The sequence below is a fragment of the Cajanus cajan genome, chromosome 7, assembly GCF_000230855.2.
Source record: "Cajanus cajan strain Asha chromosome 7, NIPB_CcT2T_4, whole genome shotgun sequence".
Classification (NCBI taxonomy): domain Eukaryota; kingdom Viridiplantae; phylum Streptophyta; class Magnoliopsida; order Fabales; family Fabaceae; genus Cajanus; species Cajanus cajan.
Window position 1 is genome coordinate 9,086,388 of NC_138523.1, and position 12,694 is coordinate 9,099,081.

The 12,694-nt window shown below is 35.7% G+C and overlaps 1 protein-coding gene and 1 pseudogene across 1 annotated transcript; both read left to right on the top strand.

The window, feature by feature from the left end:
* Positions 1 to 1,415: 1,415 nt before the first annotated feature.
* LOC109815542 (zeatin O-glucosyltransferase) lies at positions 1,416 to 3,684 on the top strand. Its single transcript, XM_020380297.3, has one exon. The coding sequence runs from the start codon at positions 1,713 to 1,715 to the stop codon at positions 3,102 to 3,104; it is 1,392 nt and encodes a 463-aa protein (XP_020235886.2). The 5' UTR covers positions 1,416 to 1,712; the 3' UTR covers positions 3,105 to 3,684.
* A 1,696-nt stretch (positions 3,685 to 5,380) lies between these two features.
* The window catches only part of LOC145949799 (zeatin O-glucosyltransferase-like), a 38,631-nt pseudogene continuing 31,317 nt past the window's right edge, over positions 5,381 to 12,694 (top strand).

Consider the following 12,694-nt stretch of genomic DNA (forward strand, 5'->3'; position numbering starts at 1 on the left):
ATATATTTTTTCAAAATAATTATTTAATTAACAAAAGTGAGTCGCACTTTATAACTAAAATTATATTTACTTATGAGTTTAATTTGTATAAGTATCATATTAATAATATTAAATGTTAGAATCTATGCATATGTTTAACTAAACTGTGGCAGGTTAAATAAGAAAATATATGTTTATTTATATATTTGTAAAAGGATTTCGTTACTATTTATTAATATTAACTATTCTAATATACTTTAATACTTATTTTTAGATTTAATTTCTTTAAATAAAGAAATAGGAACACTACAACAAAATAAATTTTTAGTGGTATTTAATATGGTTTTTAGTGACAATAAAAATTGCTACAAAATCTTTTACCGACATTTTCACATCAATCATTGTATGTAGTGTCGCTAAAATATTTATTCTAAATGCTGGTAAAAGCATTTTATAATGATCGGAAAAAGTGCTAGTAAAAGCCCTTTATAATGGTCAGAAAAATTATATAACTTTTTGTGACATTTTTTTACTTTCTAGTCGATGTGAGACTTACATTTTTCCCAATACATCCCTCAAGTTTAGGAAATATTGAGTTTGATAATGGTAAGTAATCTAATACCAACTTAGAATAGTAAGTTATAGGTCTAACTCAATCTTACAAAATAAACTTGAAACATAAGAGTTATCATCCATTTATATACTATTTAATTATCTTATTTCCAGTCAATATGAGACTTAAGTTTTTCCCAATAAATAATTGTTACTAATAATAAATTTTAGTGTAATGTAAATATATTTTTAGTGACCATTATATATTAGTCATTAATATTTTTATTAAATAATAAAATAAAGACAATTAATTTATTATTATTAAATAATTGTTGATAATAATAAATTTTGTTGTAGTGATATATTTGTTACTTAAATACATTTTTATTCCTTATAAAATCAAAATATTCTAATTTTGGTCCTTAATATTTTTTTTTTTTTTTTATGTTTCTAAAATTTAAAATTATTATATTTTTAATTCCTACTACAGTACTACTATCTAACCCTTGATAACTACTTATGTGTTTATTAAAAAATTGTATGACTTTTACCACAAAATTGTATGACTTTTACAGGTGGTAGCCACAACTGTATATGATATTTTATCTGCTGTGACATTTTTAATTATTTTTAAATCCTTAAAATATAATATATATATATATATATATATATATACCTTAAAAATGGTCTTTAGGAATAAAAAATAACGAATTTAAATTTTAGATGAATGAAAATTAAATTTTTTTACAAAGAAAAAAATAAAAATTTGTTTATTTTATAGAGACCAAAAACAATGATTTCAAATTTTAAAAAGATAAAACAAAAAAAAAACAAAAAAAATGTTTTACAAAAATTAAAATAAAATCTCACTCATTTCACTATGACTAAAAATATAGATTTTTCTCTAAATATTTCCTTATAAAATATGTTTTATAATTTTCAAAAATATTAATTAATTAACAAAATTGTTCATATTAATATAGAAAAATTTTATTTATTTATATATTTGATGAATGTTTCATTAATAGCATTATATGCTATATTGTTACTACGTCTCAAAACTCTGAATAAAAAATCAGAATATACTGAATTCCTATAACTATAAGTACTTGACATTGAGACCAACAATTAAGATCAACCCAACACACCAACATTTGCGAATTCAGCGTGAAAGTTGCATAATGGATTCAAATGGCAAAAGCCTTGAGCATGAAAGCAAAGTGGTTGTGATTTTGATACCTTTCCCTGCACAGGGCCATCTCAACCAGTTTATGCACCTCTCACGCCTAATCTTGTCACACAACATACCAGTCCATTATGTTAGCACTGCCACACACATTCGTCAGGCCATACTTCGTGACAACAACAACATTTTAAATATCCATTTCCATGGTTTCGAAGTTCCACCCTTTGTTTCCCATCCTCCCAACACCAACAATGTAGAAGCCAAATTCCCATCTCACACAGTTCCTTCCTTTAGGATTGATGTTTCTGCACATCTTCGTGAGCCTGTGAGGGAACTTGTTGAATCCTTCACATCTCAAGCCAAAAGGGTCATAGTCATTCATGACTCCGCCATGGCCTCAGTGGCACAAGATGCCACAAACATGCCAAATGTTGAAAACTACACTTTTCATTCCGTGTCCGCCTTTACCATCTCAACTTATGCTTGGGAGAAAATTGGAAAGCCCTCACGTGAAGGCTTGCATTTCCCGGAACTCCCTTCTCCAGAAGGATGCTTCACTACCCAGCTCACGGATTCCTTTATTGCAGAGACAGAATTCCTTAAATTGAGCGACGGTACAATCTACAACACAAGCAGGGTAATTGAAGGTGCTTACATGGAGTTCCTAGAGGGTATCAGTGGTGGCAAGAAGGTTTGGGCATTGGGGCCATTCAACCCTTTAGCCATTGAGAAGAAAGATTCAAAAGGAAGGCACTCATGCATGGAGTGGCTTGATAAACAAGAGCCAAATTCAGTTATATATGTGTCTTTTGGGACCACAACAACATTGACTGAGGAACAAATCGAGCGAATTGCAACTGGGTTGGAACGAAGCAAGCACAAGTTCATTTGGGTGCTAAGAGATGCTGATAAAGGAGACAACTTTGATGGAAGTGAAGCAAAAAGGCGTGAGCTTCCAAGTGGGTTTGAGGAGAGAGTTGAAGGCTTGGGGATAGTTGTGAGGGACTGGGCACCCCAATTGGAAATTTTGAGTCACACTTCAACAGGGGGGTTTATGAGTCATTGTGGATGGAACTCATGCTTAGAGAGCATAACTATGGGGGTGCCAATAGCTGCATGGCCTATGCACGCTGACCAACCAAGAAACACAGTTTTAGTGACACAGGTGCTCAAGGTTGGTTTGGTTGTGAGGGATTGGGCACAAAGGAATGCGTTGGTTCCTGCTTCAGTTGTTGAGAATTGTGTGAGAAGGTTGATGGGAACAAAGGAAGGCGATGAAATGCGAGAGAAAGCAGCGAGGCTTAAAACTGCCATCCATAGGTCCAAGGATGAAGGTGGAGTTTCTCCCAAGGAAATAGATTCTTTCATCGCTCATATCACTAAATAGTTTTATCCATTGATATTAGTTTGGTTACTAGTTGAATATGAAAAAATTCAACAATTCATGAAGTTTAAGCAAAATAAGTTTGGCATGAGAATACACACCTTTCTTGTTGATTCAAACATTACCGGGTAAAGTTTCAGGGATGAATGTATGCTCAAGTCTTTTTGCAACTTGAGATTGTGATTTGTAATTTTAAATTTTAAATTATTTTCAGCAATTAAAATGTTTTCAATCACATAACAATGTCTTTGTTGAAGATCATTGTTGAATTTGTGTACTAATTTTTTTTTGGCATACACTTGAATCTTCTCACTTTATTTAAATAAAAAAAAAAGTGCAAATAAAAATTAAGTTGTTTACAGAATTCAAAGTAAATATAATAAAATATAATAATAAGATGTAATATAAATTATATTGTATGATAATAAAAAAAAACAAACATTTTTATTGATCAAAAGCATTTCAATACTCTTAATTTCATTATGATATTTTAATGCGGGTAATGTCCACAAATGAATAATACGAACTTTTAACTTGTAATTAGTATTTTCATGAGTAATGTCACATATAGAGACATTTTGTAAACCATTCTAAAAATAAGTAAAAAATATATAATATTAAATTTAAATATTTTAGTACATAAATTAACATTAAAATTAAAATATAAATATAAATATAAATATAAATAAATATAAATATTGAAAATATAAATATTAAGGTTTAGACCTTATTGACAATGATACTATGAAGTGAATTAATGAATGATATGTTGACCTTCTTAGACTCAAATCAACCTCTCTCTCTTTCTATATATATATATATATATATATATATATATATATATATATATATATATATATATATATATATATACCATATTTAATTAATACATATTATTTTCATTGATTATTAATGTTTATAGGTGATTATTACTTTTTCATAAACTAAAGAGTTAGTAATTCATAAATCTTATAAATAAATTATAAGAATAGTATTTTTTTTAAATTATATATACATGTGTATACATGTATATATATATATATATATATATATATATATATATATATATATATATAAGATTTTATGTAATTTTAATGATAATAATATTTTTTTTTATAAAGATGGGAAAAATTACAAAGATGATCGCAATGAGGATTGAACTTAGGTCATCATGCTTCTAATTACTCCCAACCCCTCCCAACCCAATGATAATAATATGTATTAATTAAAAAAAATAATATCATGTTAGTTTTTCATTCTAATATCTAAAATTAATTATTTTGATATTAGATTAATTATAGTAAATTATAAGATATGATTATTAATTATTGTTCGTAAAGTTAAATGATACAATCAAGAGTCATAAATTTTTTATTTAAATAACTTATTACGGCATTCATCACTATTGTTCTACAGTGTGTTATTGTGTGTTATTACTATGAGAATTCAAGCAATCAATACTACTACATATATTTGTTTATTGCGGAATTTGTATATAAAAGAATTTATGTTTAGCCTAGTGGTTGGGTGGGAAGGGGTTGGGACTTGAGGTAGTTAAAAACACGATGACCTAAATTCAATTCTCGTTGTGATCATCTTTATAATCTTTCCTATCTTTACAAAAAAAAAATTCCTTGTTACTGTATTTATCACAATTGTTCAACAAAATTACAACAGTTTATCATTCCAAAATTTATTACATATTAATTATCTATTATTAAATATTTCATTACGCTTTTTTTTTAAGGAGAATGTACAACAGAATTATTCAACACTATTATTACTTTTATTTATATATGTATAAAGATAAAGATATATAGTTTTATTATATTTATCACTTTTTTATTTAAAAATTTACATTTAAATAAATAACCACAAATACGGTGAATAACCGTAAATAAATAAATAAATAAATATATATATATATATATATATATATATATATATATATATATATATATATATATATATATATATATATATATAAATAGCCGTTAAATACATACCTACATTAAATGTACATGCGTAGTGACATTCTCATCTCTATAAATACCGTCCCAAAGTTGAATAATATATTGGCAAAAGCCTTGAGCATGAAACTAACGGGGTTGTGGTTATGATACCTTTTCCCGCACAAGGACATCTCAACCAGCTTATGCACCTCTCACGCATAATCTTGTCACACAACATACCAATCCATCATGTTAGGGCTGTCACATATTAATCAGACCATACCTCGGGACAACAACAACATTAATTATTCATTTTAACTTAACATTATGCCTTATGTTAAGTTCCTAGAGCGTACCAGCTGTGGCAAGAAGGTTTGGGCATTTGGGTCATTCAACCCTTTAGCCATTGAGAAGAAAGGTTCAAAAGGAAGGTACTCATGCATGGAGTAACTTCATAAACAAGAGCCAAATTCAGTCATGTATGTGTCTTTTGGGACCACAACAACTTTGACAGAGGAACTGTAACGACCCGCCATGTCTCTACACTTAATGAAATCGCACTACTACTAGTGAACTAAGAAAATATTAAGTTGGATAACTCATACATACGATATATATATAGGAATAAAAATAACTAAATTTCTTAAATACAAAATAATACGCCATATATGTACAGTCATCCCAAAAATAATATTCCCTAGTGCCGGTCAAGCACAGACAAAATCGTTACCTAAAATGGTAATCCTAACACGAGGATCAAAGCTCCCCGTCTCGCAGCGGACACCTCAACTCCAAGCTAGCCCTGACCTGCTCCCATACCAAGTATGATCATCGCAGTTCCACCACATGGAAAACAGAAGGGTAAGCTAGAATTCACAAATCAATCATACAAGTATAGAACTATAATCTATATTACACAATCATCCAACCATTAATCATATTCATAGAGTATCACCATACACTCTATCCAATACTACTCATGCATAACATACAATGCACCAATCATGAAGTCAAACACCACACTTCATCATATTAATAATCATGCAGTAAATGCATCTCATGACAGATATCAATGCATATCAATCATCTAATGCATTGTCACGCATACACCTAGGAGATCTCCATAACAATAGAGCTGTATAAGTGACATTCCATCCTACCGAAACCACCCCAACCGTTTTCACGCCCAAAGTGCCCGCTCGGTCACAGCTAAACAGGATATAATCCTCCCTCGGGTTTACTCGGATGATGTCACTTACACACTTGGAAGTCCAGATCCACCGTCAGGTATAGCACAATTGGGTACGGGCTTACCACGACCTTGGCATGCATTAACCAAGTCAATAGTGGAGTTCGCCCACCGACTATCCGCAAGGATCCACGCACCTTCCCGAGTACTTGGTTAAGGGAATAACCCTCGACCTCATACCCCGCTCCAACACTAGCTAAGGACTTAGAGGAGACTCACCCAACCCAGTGGCCTATCTGAGCACTGTAGACCCCTAAAATTGTCCGGGTCGGAAATAAGACTCGAAGACTCTCGAAGACTGAAGGAAGATCAGCCAGAAGGACTTCCAGAAGGCCCAAGGAGGGTTCTCTATAGGTCTAGAGGTCTTAGGATAGCTAAAATAAGAAAAGTGGGAGGAATGAAGCCCAATACGGCCTCCCAGAGGTTCAGTACGGCCGTATTGAACATTTTGAACTTCAATACGGCCGCACTGAACTCAATACGGCCGTATTGAAGTTTCTGAACTTCAATACGGCTGCATTGAATTCAATACGGCTGCACTGAACTTCAATACGGCTGCACTGAACTTCAATACGGCCGTATTGAGGTTTTTTGAACTTCAATACGGCCGTATTGAATTCAATACGGCCGTATTGTAGTTCAAAACTTCAATACAGACCGTATTGACCCCCAGAAACCGTATTGAGCCTCATCCCTATAAATATGACGTCAATTGGACATCATTCCACACTTTTCCACACAGTTTTGACTCCCTCCTTGAGTATTCTGGGGTTTTTGAGCAGTGTTCTACCCTAGAAATCTCTCTGGGAGTCGATCCGACGAAGTTCTGGAATTCCGAGCATTTAGCTTGGAGATTCGAACCTAGTCGAAGGGAAATCCTCCGGATTTCTATAGTTAAAATTTTATAGGAGGGAGCGAGCGGTCTTGTAGAGGGAGGGAACGCCAAAACGCTTCCCAATTTCTGTCAAGATATATAAGAAAGCACGCTTCAAAGGTTTATCTCTTTAAAGTCCCTTCTTTTACCGCTTTCTGTGTGTACATATTTGAACTGTCATCATGTAGATAGTTAATTTATAATTGCTTAGAATAAATAGGGGTAATTTAGTAATTTCGCACTATTATTTTTAAATAATCTGTCATAGGGAACCCGAAAGGGGCGCTGTGGGGTGCTAACACCTTCCCCACGCGTAACCGACTCCCTTACCCGACTCTGGTTGTCATGGCCGAAGTCGATTTATGAATCGATTGCCTTAAACTTCTTTTTCCAATGTTTTGAGTAAAACATTGGTGGCGACTCCATGAACCCTACTTTTTATGAAAACCGCTAATCCATGGAGGGTCCCGCTTGGGATTAACATGGATTGGTGAGCCTTTTAATAAAATTGCTCGTTTGACGAGGTCTCAGTTTGAGAATAAGTCATTCTAGCAATCCATATTTTTTTAACAAATAAAAGAGTCCAACCATCCTTCGCGAATGCCGAAAGCCCGTTTCGGGCCGGTGGCGACAGATGGCGACTCCACTGGGGAAGCCTCGAGAGTCAGTCCCATTTAGTGACAGATTATTTTTAATAAATAATAGTTTAAAATTACTTTATTACCCCTCACTTGTATTATAACATGTTTTACCTATTTGGCTTTAAATAACTGTTGTATGTTTAAATTTTTGCAATTGTTTGAAATAAAAACTGCACACAAACCTTTGCACACAACAGTTCCCTCTATACCCGGGGGCATGAGTGGTAAGCCATAGGGAGTGGATGTTAGTACGACCGGTTGTCGAATGGGTCTATAGGTGCCCGTAGACCGTTGTCGGAAAGCATCACTCAAGGTGATAACCATGAACTCGAGTCCGACAGTGCGTTGGAGCTTTCCATCGACTTATGACGAGAGGAATTGGGTCCCTATAATGGGGGCACCTTGGGGGCCTCAGACCGGTGAGAACAGTTAGAACCACCTTGAATATGCACCTTTCTGCAGGAAACCCCTACCTCGTGATTCGCTCGTGACTGTTCGTGGATGAGTGAATTGTGTGTGTGCATTTTTATGTGACATTGTATGAGCATACATTGCACCTTTTAAACATACAACGTTCTTTTTTTAAATAATAAGAATAAATAGGAATAAGAATCTTCCATTGCATGGTGTTAACATCTACCTTCATCACATTCATGTAGGTAGTTTCCCTTTTCACCCAAAAAAATACAAAAAAAATAAATAAATAAAAAATACCCAAAAAAGAAAAAAGGGTTATTTATCCAAACCAAGCAATATCATGCATCATCTTAGGGACATCCTAAAAACATGATAATGCTTAGTTGAATAAACACAATGCATGCATATTCAACGTCATCATCTCATATCATGCATTCTTATCAAAGATCATGGAGGGATCTAGTTTTGCATTTCATACATCCCTCCTAGTAATTCATTAATAATAGTAATAAAAAGAAAGGATTAAGCGATGCGTATGTTCAAAGAATGGATCGCACGCCGTTCGTTATTAAATGCAAGCCAACAACCGCGTCAAGCGAACACACGTCAACTCCGTTGTTGGTAATCAAGACAGACAAAGGGGAAGGTCCGACACCGTTAAGGATCACTGCTCCAAGACCTTTCCCCTACGAATCAAATAAGGCTGTGCCATGGATATACGACATCCATTCTTCTGCCGACAGCGATATCTCTAACATCGCTGGACTTGGGGGCATGACTAGGAGTGGCAGGATCTACACTCCCGAAGATCTTCAGGATAAAGCTCCCAAGAATAAAGGAAAAGAAGAAAAGAAAACCGAGGAAAAAGAATCCGAGGAGGAGACAGACGAGCTGTTAAAGTTTATCCGACAGAGCGAGTACTCCATCGTGGATCAACTTCATAGGACGCCAGCAAAGATTACGCTGTTGTCGTTGATCCTATGCTCCGAACCGCATCGGCAAGCTCTGTTGAAAGTCTTGAACGAGGCATATGTGTCGCACACTATCTCCCAAGACAAGTTTGAGGCGATCGTTAGTCACATCACGGCTAATGATCACCTCACTTTCACCGATGAAAAGATCCCCGCTGAGGGACCAAATCACAACAAGCCCTTGCACATCTCTGTAAAGTGCAAGGAATATCACATCGTAAAAGTCTTGGTGGATAATGGATCTTCCTTGAATGTGATGCCTAAAAGAACTCTTGATCAAGTGGCAATCAAGGGAGTCCAAATGCGCCCGAGCAACATGATCGTTCGAGCCTTCGATGGTTCTAAAAGAGAAGTGGTGGGAGAGATCAATCTTCCAATCCAAATTGGACCCACTATCTTTAATGTCGAATTCCAAGTGATGGACATTACTCCCGCATACAGCTGTCTCCTCGGCCGACCTTGGATTCATGATGCGAAAGCTGTTCCTTCTACGCTCCACCAGAAAGTCAAATTCATAGTGGGTGACAAGCTGGTGACTGTACAAGCTGAAGACGACATACTCAATCAGCAAACCATCCACCATACCTTACGTGGATGCAGCGGAGGAAGCTTTAGAAACCGCCTTCCAAGCATTGGAAATCGCCAATGTCGAAACGTTTCCCCGAGAAATGAAGAAGGTAGCCTACATGCTCACGAAGCACGGATACTTGCCTAGACAAGGACTTGGCAAGGACTCCCAAGGAATTCCGGAGCTACCCATCATCAAGGATAATCCGGGGAAACAAGGGTTAAGATACAACCCTGTTAAAGATCAAAGAACGAAGAGGAATCAAGATCCTTCTCGACGTTCTTTAAGCCAGATCTTCAGGAAGGCCGGTTCACAAGCATCAAGGCCGGTCGTCGTCATCAAGTGCTCTTCTCCTTCCAATAGGGATGTATAGACCTGATGACTATTAGAGATTACTCCTCGGGGACAGCCCGACCCCCGAGCCTCGATAGGGCACATGTTTCCACTATGATTATAATAAAATCATTCTTCATTATTTCTTATTGCTTCTTTTCTTGCTTGCAATAAAATTCTAAACCACATTATTTAACCCTGTTTGAATGAACATAAGTGAGGTTAAAATCATCTTAATAATCAATAAACCCGCATCATTTTGTGTGGAAGTGTGCACAACAACTTGGAGCACCTTTTCTTGGCTTCAATAAGTGCCATCATGGATAAAAAGAAATCCATTCAGGACAAAAATCCTAAAAATAAAAGAAAGCTCGGCAGGAAACCCAAAAAGGGGACTGCGCAAAAATAAGAGCAAAAGACCCGCTAGGAATCCCACAAGAGGGTGACCTAGGCAAAAATTAGGGTTACAAAATAATGAACAAAAACAAAAGCCCGCTAAAACTCCACAAATGGGCGTTTTAGGCAAAAGTTAGGACAATCAAAAAACGAAAGAAATCCATGATGGTACCATGAACCGAATTCAAAAAGAAAGGCTCAAGAAAAGCTATCCAAGTTGTCAAATCACAAATGTTAATAACCAAGACGTGCTTAACTTCATAAGTGTTTAATCAAACAAGCCTAAACACTTAAGCCTACCATTGGCCAAGCCATTCTTACAAAATCCATTTTTCAAAATAAAATTGAATCCCCTCTAAAACACAAACTTTCGAAAAAATATATATCTTTCCTTTCTTTTCTCTCTTGTCCCAAACGATTTTTGAATAATCTAGTGGAAACATGGAGATATAGTGGTCAATAAGAGGGTTGACATATCTTTTAAAGGAAGGGAAGGATCATTTGGTTGATGACACCAAATCTCAATATAACACGCATCATTCCTCGGTTACAGAAATTGGCAGCGCACAGCCCGTCTAGAGGAATGGCAAGAATCCAAACAAAGAAACGCATCGGTTAATTCTTTTGAAAAATGAATCAAATAGAATTAGGTGCATCATACCGCATACATGCATACAGATGATAGGTGTACTGGAAGATCACTTATTCTCTGTTTATTGAAAAAAACAAAAAATATAAACTTCAGAAAAAACAATGCGCCCGTACCATGTTCAGTACACCCGTACTAAAATCAGGGTTATGAACAAAATTTCAACTCAATACGGGCGTACTGAAATGGATACGGCCATATTGGCCATAAAGAAATTTTCAAAGACCTCTTCATGAGGCAATTGCATAAAATAGAAAAATAAGAAAAATTGCTTGTGTATGACAGCAGTCAACAAAAGCCGAAAACGAAAAAAGGCAAGGATACAAACAATACTCCTCAGTTTGTACAGAATAATTGAGCCTGGAGAGGCTTGCTGAAAAAATACTTCCTCAGAATAATTAAGCCTGGAGAGGCTTGCAGAAACAATACTCTCTCACCATACAGAATAACCGAGCCTGGAGAGGCTTGCCGAAATAATACTCTCTCAGAATAACTGAGCCTGGAGAGGCTTGCTGAAATAATACTCTCTCAGAATAACTGAGCCTGGAGAGGCTTGCCGAAATAATACTCTCTCAGAATAACTGAGCCTGGAGAGGCTCGCCGAAATAATACTCTCTCAGAATAACTGAGCCTGGAGAGGCTCACCGAAATAATACTCTCACAGAATAATTGAGCCTGGAGAGGCTCGCCGAAATAATACTCTCTCAGAATAACTGAGCCTGGAGAGGCTTGCCAAAATAATACTCTCCAAAAGACATCTCAGCTTGCATTCTTGGGCTGAATAAAAAACCAATTCATCATACAGAATAATTGAGCCTGGAGAGGCTTGCCGAAACAATACTCTCTTAGAATAACTGAGCCTGGAGAGGCTTGCCGAAATAATACTCCCACAGAATAACTGAGCCTGGAGAGGCTTGCTGAAATAATACTCCCACAAAATAATTGAGCCTGGAGAGGCTCACCGAAATAATACTCGACAAAATTGTACAGAATAATTGAGCCTGGAGAGGCTCGCCGAAATAATACTCCCCAGAGATATCTCAGCTTCCATTCACGGGCCAAATTCCCCAGTGAAAGCTATCAAACTAAGATCAGCAAGATCCCCCAAGGAGGGCTTGATCGTCTAAACAGAATATCCAAGTCGAAAGGACTTAAACTTCCTCAGTGGAAGGTAGCTTTCCAACTCAAGCGATGAGTGAAGCTAAGCCTGAAGAGGCTTTCTAAATAATACTCTGGGATATATAAACTTTAAATCCCCACTCGCCTATTCAGAGGCACCCCCTCAAGAAAAATCACAAAAGACAAATAATCATTCCCCAAGCGGAATCCGGCACTCAGGCGAACACCAAACATCAAGATAATTCGCCTACTCAGAGGCACCCCTCAAGAAAAATCACAAAAGACAAATAATCATTCCCCAAGCGGAATTTGGCTTTTCAGCCAATCATTGAACATCAAGATGATATGCCTAACAGAAGAGGCTAATCAAAATCAACGACAAAATCCCCCAGCGGATAACAGCCTACACAGAGGCAACAAAATC